The sequence below is a fragment of the Coloeus monedula genome (genome assembly GCF_965178545.1).
Source record: "Coloeus monedula genome assembly, chromosome: 1".
NCBI lineage: Eukaryota > Metazoa > Chordata > Aves > Passeriformes > Corvidae > Coloeus > Coloeus monedula.
Window position 1 is genome coordinate 66332057 of NC_138781.1, and position 12583 is coordinate 66344639.

General features: G+C 47.5%; 1 protein-coding gene across 1 annotated transcript in view; it reads right to left on the minus strand.

Annotated features, from left to right (window-relative positions):
• Positions 1-2783, minus strand: part of E2F3 (E2F transcription factor 3) — a gene marked incomplete at both ends in the record, with an annotated part of 39873 nt that extends 37090 nt beyond the window's left edge. The window contains one exon of the mRNA XM_082277122.1: positions 2463-2783. Coding sequence (XP_082133248.1) covers positions 2463-2783 — 321 coding nt within the window. The remainder of the gene's footprint in view (positions 1-2462) is intronic.
• Between the last annotated feature and the right edge of the window lie 9800 nt (positions 2784-12583).

The window sequence follows — 12583 nt, forward strand, 5'->3', positions numbered from 1 at the left end:
CTTTTTATTTGCTCATGTAGTTGAGCACCTCCCTGAACAGCCTAAACTATACCACTGTACTGACTCTTTTCCAGCCATACCATAGTTTATATTTGGAAGTGATGGGTGGGTTGCCAGTGCAGTTACATCTGCAAGGCAAGAGTATTTTCATAATCCTAACCAGTGCAGCTGTGCTGGCCAAATTTTAGACTTATCTCTACAGTCTTTTGCATAGCAGGGCCTTGTTTTCAGCTGAGGGTCTCAGACTCCACTACTTGCAATTCAACTAATCAAGAGCTAAATTTATGTTGGTGCTACTTGCCTGAGCTCACTGCCTCAACTACCCAGCATTTTCTCACTCCTTTCACCAGTCCCTAACATTAGTTTCTCAAAAATGCTCCACTAGGAACCAAGGGCAGAACACCCTCACCTTCCAGACCCAGAAAATCCTCCATGACTTTTGAGGAAAACTACCTGGAAGCTGCAGACCTTTGAAAGGGCTGGACAGTGTCCCTGCCAAGCAGTGTGCAGTGCAAAGACAAGGCAGAGCACTAGGGTGCTTCAGCCTGACTTCCCAAAAGATGGGTCTGCGGCAAACCACCACAGCTCCAAGAGGGGAACTCACATGAGCATGGCTGTCAGGGCAGAACAGGATGCACAGCCCCTTTCCTGGTGTGTGCCATGCATGGCTTATCACCCTGAGAGGGTGCCAGCCAGGGGCTGTAGATACTGCTGGCCTGACCACTCTCTTCCTCCCCCATCCCACATCTCTCCCTAAAGTTAATATGGGGGGGCTGAGGGTATACAACAGACTTGCAACTTGCATGAGGACTTTTTTGCAGGCAGAGGCCAAAATCACTTTCCCTGCTTCCAAACCTTTAAGGAGGAAATAAGCCCTCCCAGGTTTTTAAGGCCAGGAGTTCCTCCCATTAGAGGTGAACAGCATACAAAAACAAAACAAAAAAAAAGCACTAAAATCATACACGAAGGTCTTATAGGCTCTATTAATGAGAAATTTTAGGAGTTCCTATGACATCAACATCCCTCCCACAAAGCCAAAAAAGCCTGTATAATTTTTCTCCCAGAATCATCGTGTAACATATGCTCCTCTTTGAATTCACTTACCACCACCTTCTAGGAATCAACCTTCACATAGGACAACCAAATATTTACAAAGTGGCCTGAAGTGGCCTGGTTGACACTGAGTGCCATTAGGATATGGTGAAGACCAAGAGCACCAACAACAAAAAAATCAATTCTCTTTTACAGCAAAGATGCTTATTTTAAAATTAAAAAATAATAATAATAATCATCTTAAAAAAGAGCTTTAGATGGGATTTGATGAGCCTTGAAACTTCCACCACTAGCTCAGCAACCAACACCTGCAAAAACCCACACAAGAGGCAGCTTGTGACATCCTCACTGGCCTCCCAGCTGCTCCCAAAGCTCTTCCAGAAGTATTTCAGAATTACAGCACCATCCCATACCTGGACCATCACCGACTGGATGCAGGGAAGAGGAAAAGGGGGCGGGGGGAAGGGGTGTTAAACCCCCTTTTGCCCTGGCAGGGGCGCACCGGGGCGACAGGGGGAGAGGTGGGAAGGAGTTTAGCAATCCCACGCCGCCGGGCGGGGGTCGTGGAGCCCGGGGGGGTGCGGGGGGGCAGGTGAGCCCCTCCCGACGTCCCCGACACCCGCGCGGCGGGGATGCCCCGCGCCCTCCCCCACTCTCCAACTCGGCGGAGCCCACGAGGGCCAAGCGCGCACCCGAAATCGGCGAGGACAAAGAAAACCCCACGAGTGGGGGAGGCGGATTTTTTTTTTTTTTTTTGAGGGGGGGGGCGTAAATTTTAAGGAGGGGGCGTAAATTCTAAAGCGGGGGAGAGGAGGGTTGGTGCTCGCCGCCGCCCCACGAGTCACTGACCTGCTGCAGGGGCATTTCGGAAAGCGGCGGGGGCCGGGGGCGGCCGGCCGGCGGTCGGGCTGTCCCAGGCCAGAGGGAGGAGGAGGAGGAGGAGGAGGAGGAGGAAGCGGCGTCCCCCTCCCCGCCCGCCCCGGCTCCCAGTCACAGCCGCGGCCTCCGCGCACGTGTGCCAGACGTCACCGGCGGCTCCGGGGGTGAAGCGGAGACACCGGCGGGGCACGGCCCGGCCCGGCCCCCGCCCCGGGGGAGCCGGGGCCCTTCCCCGCCGTCGGCTGCTCGCTCTTAGCACCCGAGCGGCGGGACGTGGCGGGGGATTATTATTTTTTTCCCCACCCTTTTTTTTTTTTCTCTTTTTTTTTTTTTTCCCCCTCTCCTTTTCAATAAGACCCGGCAGCGGGGGTTGGGAAGGAGGCAGGAAAGTTTATTGCAACAAAGCGCTGCCTCCGCCTTTCCTGCCCTCCCCCCCGCACCCCGCCCGCCCTCCGGGCCCGGCCGGCAGCGGGATCCCCCCCCGTCCCCTTCACCCTCCCCGCGGGGACGGGGGGAAAACACAAAATTACCGGGGGGCGGCCTCCGCCTCCGCCGAGAGCGGGCTGCAGCAGCGCCGTCCTGCCGGCGGGTCCGTGGGGGGTGCAGTACAGCGAGCTGCCAGCGGGCTGGCCCCCATCCGCCGCCGGGGCAAAGGCACCGGGAGCCTGGGAAGCGGCGGCGGAGGAGGAGACAACACAGGGCGCCCCCGCCACCGCGCCGGTGCTGCGGATCTGGATGAAGGTGCCGGCGGCAAAGCGGGCCGGAAAGCCGGCGGGGGCTGCTCTGGAGTCCGTGGACGGCGCAGGCGGCGGCGCTGCTGCCGGGGCCGAAGGCTGGAGTCCCCTTCTCATCCTTCCCTCCGGGTCTGTCCCCGCAGCCGCGTCTCCTCCTCCCCCCCGTCCCTCCTCCCCCCCTGGCCTTCCCAGCTCCTTTCCTCCTCGATGCCGAGGCCCCGCGCAAAATACTGGGGGCTGCGGGTGCCGGGGGGGGGCCGGCTGCAGGATGCGGGGCGCCGGGGGGGGACGGAGGCGGCGGGGCGGGCAGATGCGGCGGATGGAGCGGGGCCGCTCCCGCTGTGTGGGGCCGGCTGGAAAATGGCTCCAGGAAGCGGCGGCTGCTGACAATGAATGAAGGGAAAGGAGACGGGTTACGCGCCAAGGGCCTCCCGCGAAACTCGGATTTCCCGCCCTCTTTTCAAACTAAATTTGCATGTCCCCGCCCCCGGGGCGCGCCCCGCCTGCCTCGCCGCCTCATTGGCCCCCGCCGTCCTCCGCGCCGTCCAACCGGGGGGGCCTCCTCCCCTCCCCTCCGCCTTCCCATTGGCCCGAGCGCGGCCGCGATTTGCATGCGGCGCGGCGATTGGCTGCGGGGGCGAGGCTGGGGGATTCCCCCTGCGCGCAGCCGGGATCCCGGTTCGCCGGCTCCCTGACAGTGACAGCTGCTCCCGCACGGAGCGCCCGGCCCGCCCCGGGCACCGCCCCGGGCCCGCCCCGCCACCGCCACCGCCACCGCCACCCGGCACTGCCGCCCGGCACCGCCACCGCCACCCGGCACCGCCACCCGGCACCGCCACCCGGCACCGCCACCCGGCACTGCCGCCCGGCACTGCCGCCCGCCACCGCCACCCGGCACTGCCGCTCGGCACCGCCAGGCTCCCCCCGGCGCGGAGGGTGTGCGGTGGGCGCCGCTCCGCAGCCCTCGGAAGGCTCTCGCCTGCCCGCTCGGTGGGCGCGATCCCTGCTGCTGCCCCCCCCCCCCCCCGCTCCGTAGCTGCCGAGAGGTGCCGGTTCCCGCCCGGCAGCTCTGCGGCTCGGGAGGGGTCGCCTGAGTTCTCGCCCCGGTTTGCTCGGAGAGGCACCGGCCTGCGCCAGCGGGGAAGTTCTCAGGGAACCTTTTAAAGGCGTCCCGGGATGTCACCACCGGTAGCTGGAGAACGGCTTTTCCGCTTTCTTCACGCGCCTGCATCCACAAATTTTCAAATCAGCCCACCCGAGACACTTAACTTACTTTTTTAGCCGGAAAAAGTGAACGTTTAGCAAAATGTTCCCTTCCATTATGGTCTGTATTACCTCCAAGAAGTGAAACAGTGGAACTACGCCCGCTAGCTCTTCCCAATTTCCTGTAGTGTCTTCACTTACAAAATTCCCCCTAAATCTAGGATCTAGATGATTCTAGAGTCATAAAGTTTGGAAAAGACCTCCCAAGATTATTCGATCCAACATTTGGCCGAACACTGCCATGTCCCCTGAATTTAAGCTGCGTTGCCAACATGCCCCCTTAACTTATTAAATGCCCCTCCCTGTTCAGCACGCACCAGCCATGCCCCACTTTCTCACGTTTCATTTCCAGACACACCTTTCCCTCAACCAGTGCTCCTAGCAGACAGTGTGTCCAGGCTGACACAGCTGAGTCAGGCAGATAAGGATCCTTTTCCTTGGGAACCTTCCGTGTTTCCACCTCACTGTAACAGGTACATGAACAAGTTGTTCTATCAAACCCACAGCCCTGCCTAAAGATGCCCCTGGTCTGACCCCAGCTCAATTATAGTCAATGGCTAAGGGATGATACTATTGCTTGTTAAATAAAGGTATCTTCCATTCTGGGCATGTTTTCTATCAAAAAAAGTAAATTCTGCTCCATTTGGCACTGGAGAAGGCTTCATTAAGCTACTGGATGCAGTTTTGGGCACTAGACCTTAGGAAAGATACCACATGGAGAGAATCCATAGGAAAATGGGCAACAAAACCTGGCCAGAAAAATGTGTCCTTCTACAAAGGCTGGCTTTTGTTTAGTCAGAGGGAAAAGAAGGGGAAGAGGACATGGTAGTGGTGACCTGATACATAAAAGGTCACAGAAGATTGCTCTTCCTCTGTGGAGACGGTAACAAACTTTTTTCTTTAGCAATTATTAAATTTAATCTAGATAATTGGGGGTCAATATATTTTGTGGTAAGGAAACCCTACAGTAGCTTATCCAGGGGTACGGGAGTCTTTTTAATAGATAAGAAAGGCTTCTTTTAGCAAGTCTTTTATTCTTGCATTTGTGCTCAGCATACAAGACCTAAAAGCCTTTCAAAGTCTTCATTATGGTCCTTCCAACCCCGGCAGGAGCAGGGGTTGCCTGGAAAATTACATGTTCTTCTGCAGAACCTTAGCACTCTTTAAAGTTTCACCCAAATGTTCAGTTCTGATACTGTGGACTGCTCTTAAGGAGTCAGCCAGCAGTGTCCAACTTTGTGCACAGGGTGAAGCAGGTAAAAGCTGTGCTCAGCATGCCCTGGCCACAGCAAGTGTAGCAGCACCTTGCTGGCTGGGTGAGGTGTATCCTCAAGGAGAAGCAGGGAGAAGCACAAACCTCTCCCTGCTTCAGAGTTCATCTCCAGTCCTTCTGGAGCATCTTCTGTGGCTTTCCTCTGCCGTGGTCTCTGCTGTCTTCATCTAACTACCCATCATGAGAGGGTGTCCCATGCCAGGAGTCACTGCCTCATGCAGAATTGAGGCACATCCAAGGGCCAAAGCAGGGAAGAGGCTAAGGTAGAAGAACAACAGGTGAAGGGCGAGGGAAAAGTTCAGATACAAAGAAAAGTGCAGGCAGGAAGTCAATGTGCTTATGGTTCAAAGTAAAGACTTATTTTTTTTATATGTATGGAAATGGTAGCACTACTTTGGTTGCAAGGATTTTGTAAGATGGAGAGAAGAAACGTGGGCATGATGTTACAGCATAAGGAAAGAAAAGTAATAAATAAAAAACCACAGCAAAATGACGATGGCAAAAATAGAGAGTCCTTAGAGCTGACCTTTAGAGAGAAAGAACAGCAAAATCTAGAGTATAAAAAGAGACATGTAGATGTAGTAGAACTAGCCAGGATCCCAGGAGCAGAAACAGAGCACAGTCAAACTGAGGGAGTAAAACAGACAGTGCATGGGCTAATGCATGGTACACTTCAGAATTCACTTTCATGTATTGGTTCTTTCACTATCTAAGTTTCTCGTAGCTCATTACTCTGTCAAGGGTTTAAGTCAAGTAGTTGAAATAAAATAAAGCTAAACTATTAACAGTTAAATCCTATCTTGCTTCTTTGTGTGTTGTTTTTCTTTTTGAAGGAAAGGGTCTGGCTTAATGCATGAGAAAGGTTAGAAGATCTCAAGAAGCAAGGAAACACTCAGAAGGAGACTTTAACTGAAGTGCAATGAACCCAGAAAAACTTCTATTTTTACATAAGAATAGAAAATAAATCCTTACTGCAGTTTTCCATCTGTAAAAAGATTTTAAAAACTAGTCCCAAAATTGTGCACCAGCCAAATGGGATGGCCAGGAGACAGGGCCCATATCATCTCAATGGGAGGGTCGTATGTTCCTGTCTTCCAGGAGTGGAGGGGTGCTGCGACTGTGAGATGGCTGGTGGAAAATCTTCAAATAAAAAGGGTTCATCTGAACAGCAACTTTGCTGTCCATAAACTGAAATCTGCAGAAAATACTGCAGGAGAAGAGATGTGTTGTTTTTTTCTTTAAACACAGTTCTGTGGCAGATATTTCAGTTTGCAGTGGGACCTGTTAAATGTACAGTTCACTTGCTGGGGCTAAAGGAGGGAACCTAAAGAAAGCAAAAAAGTAAAGCATACGTAAGAAGTGTACAGAGAGCTACATAAAGGAAGCTAATTGCAGGCCCAAGGAACTTCTGTTGGTCTATAAAAAACAAATTGCTGCCTAAAGGAATGTCATCATCCAGGTATCTGTTGCAGAGAAAATACCCTGCAGAACTCATAGGCTTAGGAGATACTATAATTAAGGCTAGTGTGCAGCTGTGGTTTATTTTTCCTTGTGAGTATGGTTCTATGGTACTGTACTGCTATCCTTGTGAATATGGTCTTTATCTGTGTGATGATAAGCAATTTTACCCACATAGTGTCAATTAAGGAAAAGGCTGCATTTGTCCTGAAAATAATGTGTCATGAGAATTGCTTTCTTTGGGATTCCGACTTGCTGCAGTGTTGTAGTGTAACCAATAACAGAAGCTTTGCCTTGATGCTAAAGTGGTTAAATCTGACTTGAAGACATGGTTTCCAGTATGACTTCTCCCATGAAGAAGATTCTGGACAATGTTACAATGGAGACTGCAAAACATTCCGAAGTGGAAAAAACTATCTCTAACAAAGTTTGTAATAGGAATAGATAGTAAATCAATGTATAGCCCTGCATATGGAATAATTATGAGGGCAGTAAATACTCGACAGCTGCTTACTCCATGAGACTTGCCTGTCCTTCATACTGAATGAAGAACTGTGCAGGAAAAATGTCCACATAACAGAAGACCACATCATTATGCATACACATGAGGGGTAGAACTGACATTATACAAACTCCCCCACTTTGCTAATTATTAACCTTTAAGTAATTAATTTCCTAAATTTCGGGGTTTGATTTCACAAGCGTGCAAGGAAGAGTTGAGAAGGGAAGGATGAGACTGTGCTCAATACCACACGTCTGGAACACAACCTGCATGAGAGCAAATGGACATCTGGAGGGAATACTGAGACTGATGGGATATGTGTTTCCTGCTGTCACTGGAAGTGTGACATCCCATAATCCAGGTCATTAAAGAAGACGTTAAACACTGTGGGCCCCAGCATTACCCCTACCAGACACCACTAATGACTGGCCTCCAGCTGGACATTGTACTCTGGATGAGAACCCTCCAGGCCTCACAGTTCAGTCACTTTTCATTCCACTTCACTGCCCACTTAACATAGCCCATGCTTCATCCATTCTTTCATGAGAGCCTTACTGGAGACTCTGTCAAAAGCCTTAATGACATCAAGATAAATGTCATTCACTGCTCATCCACTGACCTAGTCTTACTGTAGAAGACTAGCATGTTGGTCAAGCCTATCCTTGTCTTCAGAAGTCCAAAATGACTACCCCAAATCATCTTTCTGTGTTAGGAAATGGTTTCTGGGATAATTTGTTCCATTACCTTCTTTTTAGGGACTGAGGTGAGGCTGACAGACCTATAGTTCCCCAATCCTCCTTCTTGCCCTTCTGAAAAACAGAATTGATAATTACTTGTTTCTTGCTGTCAGGAACCTCTCCCAGTCTCCATAACCTTTCACAGATTACCAACAGTGGCCTCATGGTGACATTGGGCAGCTCCCTCTGCACTTGTGGGTACATCCTGTCAGATCCCATGAACGTGTGTATATTTCAGTTATTTAGATGTTCCCCAGCTTGGTCCTCCTCTACCTAGAGTAAATCCTCTTTTCTCTAGACCTTCCCACTGGAGTCTCAGAAAGCTGAGATTCCTGAAGGCAACTCCTGCCAGTGAAGACTGAGGCAAGGAAGGCATTCTGTACCTCAGCCTGTTCCGTGCCCTTTGTCACCAAGTCCCTTTCTCCTTTCAGCAGTGGGCCTGTATTTTCCCTCATCTTCCCTTTGCTGTTGATGTACTTAGAGAAGCTCTTCTTGCTTTCCACATCCCTCTCCAGAGTCAACTTCACAAGGGCTTTGACTTTCCTAACCCACTCCATGAATGCTTGGACAGAATCTCTATATTGTTGTCAGGTCACTTGTCACTGCTTCCACCTCTTACATTTTTCCTTTGAGTTTTGTCAGAAGCTCCTTGTTCACCTATGCCAGTCTATCGTTGCCTTTGCTTGATTTCTGCCTTATTAGGGTAGACCTATCTTTAAGGTGGAGGAGGTCATCCCTGAAAAGCAACTGATCTTCTGGTCTCCTCTCCAGGACAGTCTCCCATAGGATCCTTCCCGTAAGATAACAGAAAAAAGTCTGCTCTCTTTCAGTCTCGGTTGTGATGCTGTTTTTTGCCTTGCACCCTCCCCTGATGATTGCCATGTTAGGATGACATCTTCTGAATCTCTGCTAAACAATTGTGAGCTGAGATGTTTAGTATTTTTACTTTCAGAAAGAAAAAATTTCAGGAAAATTGTGTTCGATTTATCCTTGACCAGATTTCAAGGCTTTGCTTCAAAGAAAAGCCTGTCAGATTTTTTAAAGACAGCTTGTTTTCCTTTGCCTTGCTTCTCAAGTGGTTTCTGTGTGAAATTTCAGACCGAATTATTTGGCTTCTAGAAGGTTGAAAAGCTGTGTCCCATAATAAGAAATGCTGGCTAACCTTAAGTATAGGCTACCAGAGAGCCTACCGTCCCAGAGAGTAAATATACAGGCATCCCTTCTAGGGAGCTTTTTGACAATAAACATAAATGCTTAAAACCTGAGCAATTTCATGAATCACATCTACACTTCTAAAATTTACAGACATTATTACTATATTTTCTAGGATATAGACTGAATTTTAAAAAACAGAGAAATGAAACTAAAACTAAATTGACTTCCTTAGTCTGTAAATTCTTCTAAGAATGTGATCTGAGAATTTAGAAGTGAAGTGACTGTTACTAGCAGCATGTGATCTAGTTACTGCATGTATTTTCTTAACAGTTTCTGGAAAAAATTAATGGATTGTAATCCCTTAATTTTTAAAAGGCATCAACCTTGAAATGTCCTTGCCATAAAATTATTTATAGATGAACACAATTTTTTTTATTAATGATCTATCCCTCCTCTTTCAGTGGTTTCAGAGAAAGCAGGTGACCACCTAACTAGAGCAAGGACATACAGTTACAGAGCATCAATTTGTAGCATCTCCTCATTATTCCTGTGTAACATCCATTAAACCTAATTATCAAAAGAACTGTATGGTGAAGAAATGATTTCCTGGTTCAGATGAGTTTACTTTTCAGGGTTAATGATTTTTTTTTTAACCCTAGGCAAGGTTATCACAGTCTGTTGATATTTCAAAAGAATTTCAATTCTTTGCGTGTAGCCATGTATTTATGTTTTTAAAAACCCTGTATACATCTATAAACTTATTAATGTCTTCCTTTTCTATACTTCATTACCTACATATGTTGGTAAACATACAGTTTGGATTTGCAGCAAATGTTGCTTATGAAGATAAAACAAAAATCATGCATGCATTATAAATTCTGTACATCAGCATAGTTCTGCTTTGGGGAGGATTTTAGTGAGGAATGTTGAGCCTGACCATCTGCCTGATGGGAAGGGCACTATGCCCCTATCATGGAAAGACAGAACATACACTTGACCTTATGCAGGCTAGTTATCACAAGGTGACTTTAAGTGTCTGTGTGTTGCAGGATTAGGGGATTGGGTACTTGCTATTGGGTACTTGCTGGTCCTTCTGCTGCAACTTTCTGCCTTTCCCTTTGTGAGACTACTGCACACCTCACAGTTCTTGCCCTCTGAGAACATGGCCCAGTGCAGGGGGCTTGACTAGGAGTGAGAAGAGATGTCAGGTCTGCTCCTCTCTGTGCAGTTCCAATCCCTTTTGTCAATTCAGTCCAGCTCTGCATAAAGAGTTAATGTCCACAGTAGCCTCCTGCACCATGTCCTGACACAGTAATCAATTGAAACCTTGTTCCTCTTGATCATGTGCTATTTAAAACACAAAGAAATTTAATGTTAAGCTTCTCTCAAGCCATCTAACCTCTTAAGTCTACTCCTCAGACCTTCAATCTTTAAGTTGTTTCAGCCTTTGTATAACTGAACCATTTGCCTCCCAAAAGAACAATCCCCTTGCAATAATCAAGCATAAACAACTGTTTGTGAAGAGACTCTGCACCCAGAGGGGATTGCTCCACCTCAGCTCCTTGGCCTCTAAAGTATGTAGATATTTGTGGGACAGCTACTCATGCAGGCACTGAACCTCTCATGCTCTGAACTTCATGAAAACAGCTGGTTTCAAAAAGTTTTTGAGGTCAGGTGCGTAATATTGACAATATATGATTCATTCATTTTTGTATATTTTTGTATTAAATGTTTTTGGTTCAAAGAACAAATTGTGTAGTGACTTTTTGGGTGAGTTACAGTTTCAGGGCATTCTGATTAGGAATCTGTTTCAAACTTCTGGAGTTTTCTCCAGTTTTTCACACTAGACCAAGCGCTTCAATCCAGGGTTTTGTTACTTGAAATCATTTGCTGAGGAATTGCTCTAACAGTGCTCTAACAGGGCTGGCGGTGGAGCAACTTCCTTGGAAGGTGCCCGCAGCTCATGCAGTTTACTATGGCAGAGACACATGTTCAAACCCATGTTCTAAAGTAAGAAGAACACAAATTTGAACCCAAGCCTCTGATATCCTTTGTTGTGGGCAAACAATCAGAGAAAACTACAGTTTCTGTTCAGTAACTTGCTGTGAAGAACTGGAGTAAGAAGCTTCCTGCTCATTTTGTCGTTTTTGTTTGGGGGGTTTTTGAGTGTGTAAGGCCAGTTCTTAACTTTGAGGGTCTGTTTCTCTCCACTCAATAGACAGGAAGAGCTTGAGTGTTTGGTTCAGACCCGTAGGTTTCACTAGGAGGCCAGGAATGTTGGCCAAGCACACAGCTACATGGTGGAGCCTGGGCTACGGATGAGTTTAGGCTGCTGGCAGAGGATGAGGCAGAGTACCAATGGCCAAGTGGCTGGGAGACTCTTTCCTTCCCTGAGTCAGGACCTACAAGACAGGCGCCACAATACTCAGTTTATATCCCCTCCATCAATCTAGCTCGAAATTATCTCCAATTAGAGGATACACAAGCAGAACTATTTTACTAGGGCGCCGTCTCTTCTGTAACTAGAAGACTTTCATCTCTGTGTACACAAGGTCTCCTTTAACCTTCTTTGACTTACAAGTGGGCTTATTGTAGGAGAGTTATACTAGTGGAATGTCTTAATTCAATCCAGGTTTGTTAAGTCTCTTTTCCACATTCATCCAGATCAGATAAATCGCATGCTGTATTTACTTTTTTGAGTAGTTGCCTAAAATGTCTAGGCACTGAGGCTGTTTCTCATAATGTACTGACTTTTGGAATGGACTCTTTATTTACAGGCTTTGGCAAAATGGTTAGATTTATTATTTATTAACCAGAAAACCAACAACCCTTTCTCTTAGAAAGGTGCAGAGCTGCATGAAGCATACTGTGCTATCAAAATTACAAGTTTTGTTCTGGATTTTTTCATAATTCCTAATATCTATGGTTTGATAGATGCAGTAATGACCATTTTTGGAGAAGGAAATTCTGTCCTTCCTTCTCTTTTGCTTTCAAACTTCCCTAACACTTCAGGAATTCTTTTTGCATCTAGAATATTTGTAAAGTTTGCTTTGAGATCACAGTTAGATTTTTCTGTGCCTTCTCAAAAGGCATTTCTTCACCGTGTTATTGATCTTCTTTCTGAAATAAATCCACTTTTCACCTCGTAGTGGGTTTCTATAAATAAAGTTATGCTCATCATCTTCCTCTTTAGTATGCCTGGCTACAATATCAGCTAGTATTTTTCTTTGGTTCGAATTGATTTGCCAGTATAGCTTTTACAGGAATACAGCCTTATTTCTCCAATACTTGGCAGCTTGTCCAAAATCCCATACTTTATCATCGCGGGAGTGTAGCTGCAAGAAATGCACTTTGGAGACATCAGAAGTATTTACAACAAATAATAATACTTTCAAATAATGCTTCAATATTATTTCAGCACATAGGAGCCTCAGAAACTCATTGTATTTAGCCTACAGTGGAAACCAAGTTAGCAAGACCCCAAGGTTTCCACATGTGGTCAGAACTACTCCTGTGGGACTATCCTCTG